Source organism: Myxocyprinus asiaticus, chromosome 38 (genome assembly GCF_019703515.2).
Source record: "Myxocyprinus asiaticus isolate MX2 ecotype Aquarium Trade chromosome 38, UBuf_Myxa_2, whole genome shotgun sequence".
Lineage (NCBI taxonomy): Eukaryota > Metazoa > Chordata > Actinopteri > Cypriniformes > Catostomidae > Myxocyprinus > Myxocyprinus asiaticus.
The window spans coordinates 14,675,063-14,691,335 of record NC_059381.1 but is presented as its reverse complement, the minus strand read 5'-3'; the positions used below and the strand labels follow the sequence as shown (position 1 = coordinate 14,691,335).

The following is a 16,273-nucleotide window of genomic DNA, read 5'->3' as shown; positions in this document are numbered from 1 at the left end:
AGTGCCACCCAGTGGTCAGTAAATATGAAAAATGGCTATTTTTGCTTATAACTTTTGTATAGTTTTGCCTAAAATCATGAGACTTTAGATTCGACTCTTTAGATTTCTTGGGGAATACAGAGTGATACCCAATTTTCCTATGTTGGCCATATTGGGCGTCGGACAATTATTTCCTTAAATTGCTGTATATTACAAACGCATTGGCTTATCATTATGAAATTTGTTAAGTGTCATTGGGGTCATGTCCTGAAGGTACTCAAAGTTTGGGGATGGCATCATCTAGTGGTCAAAAGATACAGAGAAATGCTTATAACTTTTGATTAATTTGGACTATTATCCTGAGACTTGTGTTGTTAGCTTCCTTGGATCATAGTACGTTGATACCAAGTTTACCATGGTTGGCCAAACATCCTGTCCGCCATTTTGAATTTAATTGAAAACATACTTTTTCGAACTCCTCCTAGAATGTAAATCCGATTTGCACGAAATATTGCATGTATCATCTAGAGACACTCATGACAAAAAGTTATGAAAAGCTTTTTAATAGACCAACCTTTCTCATGTAATGCATCAAAGAATTTAATGGCATGATGCCAATAAGGATCTGAGGCTGTATCTCTTGAACGCTTTGGTGTATTGACATGACAATACCATATCAATTTGGTGACAGCACCACCCATTGGTTAAAAGTAATACGTATTTGTATAACAGCTCTGGTCCTGCCTGATGTCCGATTCTGGTCCTGCCTGATGTCTGACTCCCACTACTACATGTTGTTGAGTGATGATGACTAACTGCAGCCTGTGCCAGCCAGATATCATTTCAGTCTACTACGATGGACTTCACAGAGGATGAACTGATACCAGCACCAACCGTCAGACATAGGATTCTTCACTGGACACTGCCTGAAAATATGGACTCCACCGGAAATTAATATGCCACAAGCTTACAGTCGAACTGCAGTGCAACTTACTGACCTCTGCCTGCATCACCTTGGTAAAAGGATGGACAAGATTCTTAAAATGGAATACATAGAAAATAAATTAATTGCAGACTTCATCAGCCAAATAACAAAAAGACAATGCATCTGTTTGCAGTTCCGCAGTTAATTAAGAATGTAAATTCTAAGACTTTAGTCATTAATCTTACAGTTAATACAAACGCTTTTTCTTAAAACATTGGCCCCTAACGCTTACATAGTTGACTTGGACTACACATGAATAACTAATATTGGCATTATATATATATATATATATATATATATATATATATATATATATATATATATATATATATATATATATATATATATATATATCCCCTTAGCCACAGGGGAACTGGCCCCCACAGTGAGCCTGGTTTCCCCCAAGGTTATTTTTCTCCATTAACCATCTTATGGAGTTTTGTGTTCCTTGCCACAGTCGCCTTAAGCTTGCTCACTGGGGGTCTAAATATAAATATAATTATTTTCTATTTATTTTAAGGTGCAAATTACAATCATGTTTTTTTTAATTTATTTATTTATTTTATTTAAATCACACTATTATGACTCGAAGACATTACTATATTACAGCTTTTTCTGTTAAAGCATAATTTTCTGTAAAGCTGCTTTGAAATGATGTGTGTTGTGAAAAGCCCTACACAAATAAAAATGACTATGACTTAACATTATAAGTAATAAAACATATGTCTTTTTTTACCACTCTGCTTAAAATCATCACCGGAATTCTATATCCAATCTAAAAGTTTGCCATTGATGTGCTTGGCCCCGTAATTGCTGCTTGCATCTATATTTTATATTATAATACTGTATTGATATTGATAAAGCCAAGGAACATTTTTCACTTTTATATTTTTGGGATAAAGAGATTGGTGACCGCTCAGAGCTAGTGTGTAAAAAGATGAGACGAACTGTGTCATTAGGTCTTTGAACGATCAATTATTTATTTTCAAACAAAAATGCAAACTCAACTGCCTGCAGTGAGCTAAGAATATAAGTCTATAACTTGACTCATTTGTAAATATGTTGATACAGATCCTCTGTACAGCTATATTGCAAGGGTTGTCATGTAATGATAAATAAGTTTGAACCAAGGTATGATATTTGCTCAGTTTTTTTTTTTTTTTACTGAGACTGATGTGTCTATGCTTCACGCTACTTCTAAGGCTCTATGATGAATTAAACCTGGAAGTTCGGCACTTGTTGCACAAAGCACTGAATTTTAATGATGATGAATAAGAAACAAGTAAAATATTGCAATATCTCACCATACACTAAAATAAACAATATCAATAATATTATACTGTGACCCAGATATCAACATATTGCCAGGCTGATTCACAGTCCTAGTGGGCACATCCCTTGGGACTGATTTTAATTCTCTTCAAATCATCTTCATACTGTACTGTCTTCAATGAAGAAAGCATAGAATGATTTAGCTGTGTTGAGGCTTCAGGGGTGAAAGTACAAGTGGCTGACCCTTTTCCATCATCGTTATGCTGTATTATGCATTATTAAGCACAGCGGAATCTTCTCTGTTCGGCTCTTTACTGGTTAATGTGGCAGCTAAGACTAGAGATCTCCACTCTAATCTTGTGCTGAATGTGCCGGCCTTTAAGCTGGTCTAACACACTGATGCCTTGAGGATGATTAAAGATAAATGGGTCATCGTCGTGAAGGGAGGAGGAAGGGAAGCGGACGATGGAGGTAGGAGGTACAGATTGCTGAATGGGAGTTGATTACTCCATTATAGTTTAAAAAGCATAAGAGGGTACACTACTAGTCAAAAGTCGAGAAGGACACATCTACTAATTTTTTTATTACTACTATTTTCTACATGGTAGAATGATAGTAGAGTCAACAAAACTATGATATAGCACAAAGTATGGCAAGTATAACACAAGCAAGGTTATTATTGAAATACCATTTCATGAAATACAATTACATGTTAAATCCCATGCCAAGAATTTGTTTCCTTCATTTCTCGTCCAACTTGTCCATATACAGATGCATCTCAAAAAATTTGAATATCATGTAAAAGGAGCCCCAGCCAAGTACTGAGTGCATAAATTAACATAATTTTCAGAAGGTCGACATTTCTGTATTATAAATTCTTTATTCTAATATTTTGAGATACTGGATTTTTGATTTCCATGAGCTGTAAGCCGTAATCATCCAGATTAAAACAAAAAAAGGCTTGAAATATTTAACTTGATGTGTAATGAATCTAAAATATATGAAAGTTCCACATTTTTAATTAAATTATGGAAAAAAAAAGTAACTTTTCCATGATATTCTAATTTTTTTAGATGCACCTCTATATACATTTTATAATTCAAACTTAGAAATTATTTATATTGGTCTGCAAAACCAGTTTCAAGCATAAGCTTTATATCATAAGCAATTAGTATTGTAGAAAAATATATAAATCATGAGAAATATAAATTCAGTCACGTGTGTCCCAACTTTCACTTACTTACAACTTTAGTAACATGATTGAGATATTAAATGTTTTAAAATAAACCATTTTAAAAAGAAATCTCCCAAAAAAATTATATTTATATTATTTTGCTATTTGATTTCATTAAAATTTCAGATTAGCTACAGTATGTTAATTTTTTCCTTACATGCAGATCTCACTTCTTGGGCATCTTTTTTACAAAACAATGGTTAGTGTGTGTTACAAGTTGCTAGCTGTAGTATTTTTTTACATACAGTAATGCATATAAAAAGTGACAATAAAACTAACAGCATAAGAGAAACTACAATTAACTAAGAAGAGTATCTGCAGTCATTATTGGTAATGATAGCCCATTGCCATGGACACCAAACTAGACCCAATGATACCAATAGAAATGTAACACCCAGATGGAGGATCTTATTAACAAGATGCTTGCAGTTTTCAAGACGAATTTGAATTTGATCCAAAAACACTCAATTCTTTCTATGAAAACCAAGCCGAACCCATCCCTTGCTTATAGACGCAGAGGTAATATGAACTCAGAGCTCATTCTTCTTAATAAGAGTGGTATGATATTTTTTCTGTGGTTACCAGCAGCAGAGGTGATGGAATGATATCACATTTTTATGAAGTTATTTTCCGTTGCTTTCTATATGAATAGCTACTTTGTGCCATTAGTCATGAAATCACTAACACGCAAAGTAGCTGGCTTTTAGCTGAAGCTGCTGTCCGTATTTAATAAGAATTGTCTAGTGTTTTTACACAGAGTACATGTGGTTAACCTGCACCTTTTTAACCAGGAAAAATCTTTAATTTTCATTCAAAATATCATCCTGCAAAAAAGGGAACAGGTTGTCTGAACATCTGTTATTGCCTGAACAAATGAGTGTTTTTTCTGTCAAACACTAATTTTGCAATCTGTCAATTAATTCTCACAGTTTCAGAGGAACAGACCACAGCTGGCAATGTGCAAGGGCAGAACAAGCTTTTAAATGATAAAATGCCTTTGGAATGTGAGCCAAGAAAAGTCTGTGGATCAGTAGTTTCTAAGAATGATGGGGGTAATGGAGGGAGGGCTTGCCTTTTGCTAGTTAATTTGCTTTTCTTCTGACAGGTCATGGAAATGGTTTGTGCGTCACTTCCTCGCCCAGGTTCCAGAGTGATATCCCACAGGTGAGCGTCACTGGGTCTGGCTGTGCTGAATGACATGCCTTTTCTTGTTGTGGCTCTGTGAGAAGAAACATAAACACACATGACATGGGGAAATTCACTAAGTATTTGTGCCTGCTGATAGTATTGTTTATTTGCAAAGGCTGTCTATAATGCTCTTCTCCATCATTTGATGAATTACTGGTGCTGTGATCGCAAGAAAATGTACGCAAACAAAATTTTAATATATTTTAAACTAAATTCAGCCCACTGACTGCTTTCTGCGGGCAGTAATAGCACAACAGTGATTGCGTCAGGAAAATAGCACTGAGATTTGTGGATAAGGTGCAATCTACAGTATATTAATGAACCTAATTTACATAGAAGGGAGGCTTTGGTACATAAAACTGAAAACTGTGATTGGTTGCTTTTTATGTCTGACCTTACTTGTCTAAGTGGGTGGTTTTTGTCCAGAACAAGCAACAAACTGGACCAGACTTTATGCAGATATTCAAATGTCTGAATATGCGAGACTGATGGAAAGTAGACTAAAGCACATGTAAAAAAGTAAGCACAAAGCTCATTGCTTGTAGCTGCCTCTAGGCAATATTGAAAGGGAAAACACACATACATGTCAAGTAATAGTTTTTGCTTGCGGGCTTGTGTGTAAAAGACAGTGACCTGTGAGAGCTGAGGTGCAATACATGAACCTCTCTCTTGATGGACAGAAAATCCACAAAGTACGTCTCAAGACCATCTGCGCTATGACTGCCCTTTTATTCGGTCTGATTTATGGGCCAGATTTATTAAAAAAGTCCATCATTATTTACTTAGCCTTATGTTGTTCTAAGCCTGTATGACTTCCTTGCGTGGAACAAAAAAAAGAATGTTAGGCACAGTGTTATGGACTGTAAATTTCACCATTTACTTTCATTGTCTGGATAACTTTCAAAGAACATTCTTCAAAATCATCAGAAAAAAATTAAGTCATATGGGTTTGAAACAATATGAAGGTGAGTAGATGACAGAATTTTTTATTTTTGGGTGAAATATCCCTTTACCGTTCTGATTGCAAATATAAGGAAGGCTCTGATACCTGCGTTTAAGGAGGGCTCGCTAAATTAGTCTAAAGACACGCTTTTTAGGAAATGTAATGCCATAATAAAAAGCACATTAAAATCTTAATTGCTTAATTTTATTCTACCATCAAAATCATCACAAATAAAGTGGGGGAAATTCACTAAGAAGTATTTGCTTAAACTGGATTGTGGGTGGTTAGTGAATTAGATGCAGCTTTTTGCGCTGAAATAGTGTAATAAGTAGTTAGTGAATATGCCTTGGTATATTGTGAATAGAGGTAGACCGATATATCGGTTTTACCGATTAAACGGTTCTGATAGTTGCTTTTTGGAACTATCTGTTATGATAGTTGAAGTCAGAAGTTTACATACACGTTAGCCAAATAAATTTAAACTCAGTTTTTACCAATTCCTGACATTTAATCGTATAAAACATTCCCTGTCTTAGGCCAGTTAGGATCACTACCTTATTTCAAGAATGTGAAATGTCAGAATAATAGTAGAGAGAATGATTTATTTCAGCGTATATTTCTTTCATCACATTTCAAGTGGGTCCGAAGTTTACATACGCTTTGTTAGTATTTGGTAGCATTGCCTTTAAATTGTTTAACTTGGGTCAAATGTTTTGGGTAGCCTTCCCCAAGCTTCTCACAATAAGATACTTTAATTTTGGTCCATTCCTCCAGACAGAACTGGTGTAGTCAGGTTTGTAGGCCTCCTTGCTCGCACACGCTTTTTCAGTTCTGCCCACACATTTTCAATCGGATTGAGGTCAGGGCTTTGTGATGGCCACTAAAATACCTTGAATTTGTTGTCCTTAAGCCATTTTGCCACAACTTTGGAGGTATGCTTGGGGTCATTGTCCATTTGAAAGACCCATTTGTGACCGAGCTTTAACTTCCTTAAATCCATAATCCATCTTTTTGGAGCTCTAATTTAGCCTGGGTTGAGTATGTCCACAATTCCTTTTCATCATCATCTACAGGGCTATCCCCTTTCCAGTGTTACCTATGTTACCAGCCACTTCTGTTCCCTGCCCAAGAACCTGACACCCAGGTCCCTTTCGTGCACGCCTTTATTCAACGGTGCCATCGCACTTGGCAGATAGCCAGAGAAGCCCTCCTCCGGACTGGTGCACGTGTCAAAATGTCGGCAGACTGCCGCCGGTCTAAACCTCCAGCTTACATCTGCGGGCAGAAGTCTGCTTGTCTGCTAAAGACATTCCTCTCCAACCCCCCTCTCGTAAGCTAGGGCCCTTTTCCCATCACTAAGGTCATTAGCCTGGTGGTGGCCCGTTTCAAATTGCCCCCCTTCTTCAGTCGTGTCCATCCTGTTTTCCATGTTTCCCGTGTCAAGCCCATCTTCCGGTCTAATTTTCATCCCTCTGCACCCATTCTGCCCCCGCCTAGCCTTGTGGAGGGCGCCCCGGCCTATTTCGTTAAACGGTTACTTAATGTTACTTTACTCATCCTTTCTGACATGCACATTATGCCCTCAATTGGTTAATCCCATGTTTTAATTCCAGGGAAACAGAGAGAAACAATGAAAGCTTGAGAAGGAAAAAAGAGACAGAAAAAAGACAGAAAGAGAAGAGAAAGGGCGATGGAGATAGAGAGTCTGTGAAAATTTTTGGTCTGCCAGTTGAAGAAACACTGTATGCATGAGTGGCAAAAGAAAGAATTCAACCAAATATATAATGAGGATCTTGATGGAATAAATCTCTGACACAAAATTAAAGAAGAAAGAATATTGATTTGGGACTTGGAGGGGCTGCCTGCAGGATAAAATATAGAATAACTTTCATTAATAGTAGTAATTCATAGTAGTGAACCAAATACTACCAAGTAGGTTTTCAATGGGTGATACTGAAGGTGATATCTAGAGCAAAGGGTGGCTAATATAATGCTGACATATAACATATATAATATATGTACTGTATGATACATTTTAAAGATAGCAAAAGAGAGAAATGTTATTTTACACAGTATTTTTATTTTTTATTTTTTTAAATGTTAAAAAAGCATTAAACACTGAAAATGTACATTGGCCGGCAGTATTTTTTTAATTGACAAGTTTACATTGTGCTTAACTATTAACTTAACTACTACTAGCAGAGCAGAATAGAATATAAAAACACATTTAAAATCATATATATTTTATATATAATAGTTGCATATTCTATTCTGCTCTGCTACACACACACACACACACACACGTATACAGTATATAACTTTGCCTGTGATGTTTAGTGGATGTTTGAGTGATCTATGGCTATCCTCCAGGCAGCCATCAGATAAAATATATTTTTCTGTGATAAAGGGCAGATCACTAAAGGGTTAACATCTTCACTAATTTTCAATCAGTGTGGATTATCAATCATAACCTCAGGGGTCTGGACTCAATCTTAGACTGAGTAGTGAAGTGGGGCAGAGATTTTTCCTGGGATAAAATCAATCTCTTTGGGATATCAGCCTTCACTTCACTTTAAAGCGAAAACCTAAAGTGTATGTCCATTTGAGCCAGGGCTGGGAGCAAAGTAAACCCTATCAGAGGCGAGCAAAGGGGCGCATGGATATTGAAGGCTCAGCTGGTATACTGGGTCTCAGCTACAGCTCAAATGTAACATATATCTTAGTAGTTAAGAAGCAGGATTTCCCAATTTCCCAAAATAATCAGTGCAAGCCAAAGTCTCAAATCAGTCTAAGCCCAACTATAAAACACTTCTGGGTGGTGCTTTGAGGGTCAGGTTTCTGATAACAATCCCTTGTAAGTTCTGATAAAAAGCTCCAAAAAATGTATCCCCACTCTAAACACCATCAAATTCAACAATACTCAGGAGTTATGACAATTGGGTCAAAATACGGGGCACTATTTACCTCATCCTAGAGGATCATTTTCCCCCACAGTTTAATTTCCCATCAAAACAAATGCAAACAAACTTTTAGAAGAAAAAAAAAGTACTGCACAAGAAAGAACAATACCTTTGGTCCAAAACATGCTAATAAAAGCAATTTTACTCACTTATGTGTTCTGCCTCAATGGCTGTGGTCTGAGACTAAGAAAAACAGATTGCACTGTGTTTTTTTTGTTTTTTTTTTGCACGATAGAGTTCTCCCTGTAATATATTCGTTTCTGCCCAAAGGACTCAAGTAGTTATTAGGTATTTGTTTTCTTGCTCCATTAAGTTGATGCATTATTTATGGTGAGAGGAGTCACACAAGCAATGGAATGTTAAGAAATGAATGCTGCCAAATGATTTCCCCATTATTTTTCCTATTTATGGAAGAGTGCCTTTGAAACTCCTCCAGTTGGAAAAGTGAATTGAGCTGGCACAAGGTTATTACATTTCAGTAATCTGTATACTGAGTGGGACCGTTACATTCTCTCGGCTAAAAAGTGGCACGACTGCAGTGTCACATACTGCGATAAATTCACACTAAGCTTCTTGGGCATTTGACACATCTGTTGGCTCCATGCCACACTTCTATTTCAAATTGGTTGCTCATGTTATTTTAATCCACAGTGTTGTTCTTCTCCATCTTATTTTGGCCTGACCAAAAGTCCCTTCCAGGAAAACAGTTGGTATTTGTTCTGCCTTCTGAGAAAACCATATAATCCTCAACAGAGTAAATCCTATTTCTAAACATTGCATTATGTGTATGGATTTAGTTCCAGATAGCAGCATATGAAATGATGACGACCTGAAAGCATGGCCGTGCCTAAGTGGGGGCATTGCCTCCCTGGATCAGCCCTACCTGAAGTGTGTAATTTCAACCAATGTCACAATGGCAAAAATAACCAACAATCCTGCCCAGCAGGTGGCGATATGGACAAAAAAATTCGGCAAAAACAAAAGGAGAATATGAAATTGTAAGTGGAGATTGATAGTAAAAAAGGAATTAAATGTTGATTCGTTTCTCACCCGCACTTTTTATCTTGCTTCTAAACATGGATTTAACCACTGGAGTCTTATAGATCACTTTTATTCTGCCTTTATGTGCTTTGGAGGTTCAACATTTTGATACCCATTCAATTGCATTGTTTGGACCTACAGAGCTGAAATAGTCTGCTAAAAATCTTTGTTTGTGTTCAGCAGATGAAAGAAAATCATACAAATCTAGGATGGCATGACGGCGAGTAAATTATGAGAGAATTTTCATTTTTGGGTGAACTACACCTTTAACACTGAAAAAAGTACTTTTAAGCACAATGGGTTGATAAATAATGAAATCAACTTACCTGAGAATGAAATGTTCAACCGGAGATGTGCTTGATAGGAACACATAGAAAGTGGCAGTGTCTGTGGTCTTCAGCGGTTTCGAGGAGGTTTGGATAATTACAGCACCCCCAAGACGCAAACGCATAAATGTTGGATTTCCTGGAGGTGAGCGCAGCAAATTTACAGTCCCAATCCTCTTCATGGGGGATCCAAAGACCTGCCGTCCAAGTTCGCCCTGCTGTGGATCCTTTCTTAGCTTACTCTCCTGAGGAACACACTGACCAGTGGGGCTTGGTCTTGTCTGGTAGTAAAGTTCTGCAACATTTCCCCTTTGATCACCTCTCTGCTCTGAGCTAGACCTTCCAACACCATGGCTGAACCATGATGGCTCAGGCTTTAGATGCACCAGACAGAATCCACCATCTGCTGGGATGGAGCAGCCGCCCCTGACCTCCCTGGTTTCCCAGAAAGCATATGCTGAAACACAAATATAACCTCCTTCACTCTGCCCTGGGATGTTTTGGATTGGTCCCTCACTCAGGTCGCTCTTAGTACCAGATTCATAAAACAGCACATATAAGGCAGGTGTTGATGAACGGATTTGACGGGCCAGGATAAACGGCTGGATCCTGGGGCCAGTGTAGATCATATTCAGTGGTATAGACTGCTCCAAAGACATGGGACCATAGCTGACATTGATGGCTGGCTGGCCACTCAGTCCAGTGAGGATGAAAGGTTGTCTTTGGGCCCTCAGGCTGGAGTTGTCCATTACGTCCTGCCTTGTATTTCTGAGGAGGAGGTGGTCTGCATTTATGATCTGATAGTTCACAGTTGGAAGAACAGCGAGAGGGGACAGGGTCCTCGGGTCCGTTGACAACTCCACAACCTTCATTCCTTAAGTTCACAATGCATCAGATTAAATTAGCATAACAGATACTAATAGAATATTAAAAGATATTTCCCAGTCAGGGTTCCCACACTTTTTGACCAATGAAATTCCATGGCTTTCCAGTTGTTTGTAATTACTGAATATGGATTTTTAACTTTAATTTTATAGAGACTGCACTCACAAAGAGCAATTTCTAGCTCATGAAATATTTTAGAGGATAGAGTTTTCCATATTGAGAAAATTTATGTTCACCACTTAAATTTCAATGACTTAAGATTTGTGATGGTTGACCCAATAATGAAATGATCGTTCGCTTACTATCTTGTTGTTCCAATTTCATATAACTTTCTTCTGTGGAAAACAAAAGACATTAGAATGACAACCTCAATCACCATTCACTTTCATTGTATGGAAAAGGAAAGAGAATGCTGACTGACACTAACATTCTGCCTAACGTAACAGAAGACAGAAAGTCATACAGGTTTGGAACAACATGACTGTGATTAAATGAAGACAGAATATTAATTTTTTGATTAACTATCCCTTTAATTTTCTGACTGTTCCAGGCCTGGAATTCACGGTCTTATAATTCCCTGATATTTTTAAGATTTGTTATGACCTTGGGAACCCTGTTCAGTATATGTTATGCCAGATATGTTGTATATATTATCATCTGACTCTACTGACCCCTAGAATGCTATACATACATTTTGTAGATGAATTTGTTTTACACACAAATGAAAATAATATATTTCACTGTAAAACCAAAGGTTACTTTCACAGAACATTATGCTTGGTAAATATGCTATCAAAAGTTTTTTATTAAGTTCTAGACAGCCATACTTCAGTGCCCTCACTATAGCTATTTTGCAGAGTTGTACTTGTGAGAAGTCATTTGCTATGCTGTGTTCCTTCCTCATTTACAGTCAGAGCAACAAAAAATAATAATAATAATAATAATGATTGGTCTAAACCTGTCAACAAAAAACAAAACAAAAATATATATATATATATATATATATATATATATATATATATATATATATACATATATATATATATATTTCAGATGCTGTCTGAACCTCTCCCTGATGTGCTAGTCTATAATATTTTCAGAAAACATTTCCATAAATGTCAGGCCCACAAAATCCTATGCTCCTACAGCAAAAAAAAAAATAAAAAAAATAAATAAATAAAATAAATATATAAATAAAGTAATTAAAAAAAAAAAAACATGCCTTTTGGTGCTGGATCATTTTGAATAAAGCAACACAGAGGGATGAAAACAAAAAACAAAAACAAAAAAGTATTCAGTGTGTCCGGAAAAGCAGCTTGTCAAATCAGTCATCTGGGAGAGATGCTTAACCTTTCCCTCCTGACAGGCTGCAGAAGCTACACTGCCTTCTGATTGCAAAAGTTCAACATTAAAAGCTGAAGGTTGTTCTTGACATGCTGTGCATTTTTCTTTTTTTTTTTTTTTTTTTTAAAGAGTTTGTGTGTCATGCTGAAAGATGAATGTGATTGCTATTCCTAAAGGAAAACCCTGAGCTACAGTATAACAAAGCTACAGTATAAAAAATCACAATCATTTGAGAGTAGGGTAGACCGAGTACAGTTGTAACGGAGTACAGTTGAAACACTGTGAACTTTAAAACATTTTGTGAACATCAGTTTTGGGGGGGGTAATTTTTTTCATTTTCTTACTCTTTCACTGTGAAGAAATCATTATTTTTGAATGAACATGAAAAGAAACTTGCTTGTTGTTATTGTTGATTTGTCTAACTTCAATTAATGCATTTTGGGACATCCTAGGATGTAAGGTCACATAGAAAATCAGGCAAACATGCAAGGTGATCGGCGTGGGACAGATGTTACAACAGTACCCGCTACATAAGAAACATGGTAGCAAATGTTCCTTCTAGAGTTTTGTTAGCTTTTATTCAGAAATAAGGGTCAGATAAGCAAAACAAATTAATGAATTTAGATGATGGATGGATGGACAGATAGATCAGAGCATGTGAGCGGAGCGAGCGTGGAGTGTTGAGCGGAGCGGTGATAATTTCACCTGAGCGGAGAGCACCTTTTTAAAGATTCCGCTCACTCAGGCCGCTCAGCGCCGCTCGTTCAACCAAGGATGCGCTTCGTGATATGCTGGTTTGGGAATCTGCTAAATAAGCAACAAGCCTGAGGTTATGGAGCGCTAACATTGTTTTAGTGAAGTTGCAAACCTTATAACCTCAATAAATGCAAAGTATTAATCAAAGCTTAGAACGAAGAAATCGAAAGGGAGTGTGGAGAGAGTGTGAAAGTTAGCAAATATTCCTTTTGGAATCTTACGCGTTACATTGCCAGAGAGCATGAGGATGTGCTACGCGATGTAGTGCAGAAAAAGGGGAGCTAGAAGGCTACACTACTATTCGATAATAAATTAATAGATAAGTAATGTATCTTGTTGTTTTGCAATCATGTCAGTGCAGCTGCCAGCTAGATGCAAGCCCGGTTCTGCGGGGTTGCGAATGTTAGAGCACCCTCAATTGAATATGTAAGCTTAATAATACTGTATACTGGCAAAGCATTTTGCCTTGAATTCCGGCTTACACACACACACACAATACCAATAAACATGTATGATCTTGCAGATCAGTGTGTCCTAATTGCAGGCGGAGCATTCTGCTTTCCTGCCTCTATAGTACAATTGAGCATTTGATTGGTAAAGATTTCCGCTCTCGCATAGAGAATTTGATAGCGGAATTATCTCCCTTAATCGACCAGCTTTCGATTTCTGCTTCGAGACAAAGTGGCTCATAACCCAAATCCCAAAGCCAAATCCACACCTTAACCAGAAGTGAAACATAAAAAAAATGATTCTAGATTAGTGGTTGCAGATAACATCTTCCGACATCACTTGCTGCATTCATGCGCAGAGAAAAAAAGCTATAAATGATGGTACATTAGGGAAATAAATAAATAAAATACAAATTAAAATTCTTAAACGAAGGCAGTGTAATTTGTGATATATATATAGGACAAAATCTCACTTTATGCAGGACAAATATTTTTTTATTTGTTAAATCCACAGTTAAACCTTGCTGTACATATAAAAAGTGCATAACCTACAATATTTTTCCTGGTAGTCCATGTTTTCATTATTGCCATAAAGGACTCGAACAAACTTTAAAGTTGAAAAGATTGTTAATTTCAAGCATGACATCTACCTGTCCTCATCGTTAGCTCAAGCATCACTCTTCACCAATAATGGTAACCCCCAAAATCTCAACATAACAAATTCTTCTAAATCTCAACATAACAAATAATTAAATACTAACAAGTATCCCCCTTTATATTCATCTTGTAGAAAAATATATTTAACCTTTACTCTCCCTATCGAGTCCCATGCAAAGCATGCTGGGAATTGTTAATCCCCTGCCCAGTATAATTAGCTACATTAACACCACAAAAAGTATGTATTCCCAACTCAAATGGATTAAGTAAACTCCCATTTTACTTATTTAAATGCACAGAACACAGAGAAATCAAGTTAAGTAAATTGAATAAGCAGTAAAAAAATATTTTTTGTGTAGACTACAGATAGATAGATAGACAGATAGACAGACAGACAGACAGAATTATACAGTGTAAATGATATTGTAAAGTAGATTGTCCAAAAATATGATTGTAAATTAGTATTTTGGTTGCTTTTCATGTGTGTACATGTCACAGGATGCCTCGTATCAGGGTGAGGACAATTAAGAGAGTATTCCCATATATTCCCATGTATAGTGTTACAACTGTACCTGGTATGGGGACATTTGTAACAAAAGCACTACTTGTCATGTAGAAAATAGGAACAATATATGTAGGTTTTTGGCATTTATTTATTTTTTTAGTAGACAGATAAAGCTATCACAGAAAATGCCATGTTTATTCTACTCTGTATTTGTGTAGTACAGAAAAAAGCTAAAAGTGTTACAACTGTACTCGGTCTACTCTAATAAATAGTAACTATTGTCAGATTGACTTAAAAGCCAATACAGAAAAACAAACACCAAAAAAACTAGGAGTCAAATAAACTATACATTTGAATCTCAGTCTAGGAATCCCATGTGTGAAAGTGGTGTTTCAAAGTAGGTTAATGGCTGAGCCTGAGGGGGGAAATGGACCAGTGTCACTGTAATGTCAAAGAACATTAGGCCAAACGTGACTTTGCACAGCTCAAAACAACTAAGCCTCTGCACAGAGACCCTCTCATTTCAAAATTTCTGCTTTTGGCCCTACTAAAACCCCACACCATATTGTTTTCAAATTAGGAGCTTTCAAAGTGGCTGTCAATAAAGTAGGGGTTTTATTCAAAGATGAACAATTCTCTCCTCTCTATTTCACATATCATGAAGCAGACTTCAAAACAACTGCGATTAAGTCTTAATTTTCCCTAATAATCCATTTAAGATCAAATACATTCTCCTCATTCACTCGTACATTCTGAAATCATCCATAAGAAGATATATGCTATGTTAGCAGAACTGCAATAAAGTCTGTCTCTGACATTCTGGTGTATAATATGCATTTGTCTTAAAACCTAGTGAGTTGTAAACAGCAAATGTAATTGGAAATGTCCAACACCAAGAAATTATTGATGTAAGTAGGTCTTACCTTCTACACAGGATAGACACAACGCTATAAACATCAGCATCATTGTGCTCATCAGAACAAATCAGTCGAAAAAATGGAGGCTAATGGGCTTTATACTATAAATACATTCTTTCAAAAAATAATAATAATAATAATAATAATAATAATAATAAAATAATGTTGAATTCGAAAACAGATTCCAAATCAAGGAAGCAAAAATGAAAGTGACCCTTGTGCACTTACACGACATGAAAAATAAAAACAGTTGTCATGGTAGATTTAAAACCAATCTTGTTCCGTCATTGTTGAGTTATAATAAACAAAATTCCACAGCAAAAAGTTCAGACTATGCGCTCTCAGATTTCCAGCTCTGTTGATTCTGGTACTCACGTTCTACACAGAGTCTGTCTAAAAGATTAGATGTTATGCTCGTAATCCTCAACAAATGAAATACATGTACGGTTAATGCTGAGCAAACTGGCTTGTGCTCTCTTGTTTTGCTCACCACTGTTTCATGAGGACAGATGACCAGAAGTGTTATTGACATTAATTTGCGTACCCAATAGAATGCCCTAAACCAAGAGCGACATTCAACTATGGGCAGAATTTACAGCCCCAATGTCTTTTAAGGATAGACGCAAATAAGTGTTTTAACTGATTAAGGTCAACAATAAATGTACATGAATAAGTAAACAACTATCAGATGAACAACTGCTTGAAATAGTTAAGTTAGGCCTATTCAGTGTAATCCACACAGGGTCTAAAATGAACGCAAAGCAATATGAAAATATCTTATAAACTGCACTTTTATCAACTGTGTCCGAGTTGTTTAAGTATAGTAGTACAG

The 16,273-nt window shown here is 36.5% G+C and overlaps 1 protein-coding gene across 1 annotated transcript in view; it reads right to left on the bottom strand.

Annotated features, from left to right (window-relative positions):
- Positions 1–15,919, bottom strand: part of si:dkey-1d7.3 (transmembrane protein 132D) — a 34,531-nt gene extending 18,612 nt beyond the window's left edge. The window contains exons 1-3 of the mRNA XM_051677410.1: positions 15,448–15,919; positions 9,929–10,802; positions 4,543–4,689 (exon numbers count right to left, since the gene is read on the bottom strand). Of these exons, the coding sequence (XP_051533370.1) occupies positions 4,543–4,689; positions 9,929–10,802; positions 15,448–15,499 (1,073 nt within the window). The 5' untranslated portion in view covers positions 15,500–15,919. The remainder of the gene's footprint in view (positions 1–4,542; positions 4,690–9,928; positions 10,803–15,447) is intronic.
- Positions 15,920–16,273: the final 354 nt, after the last annotated feature.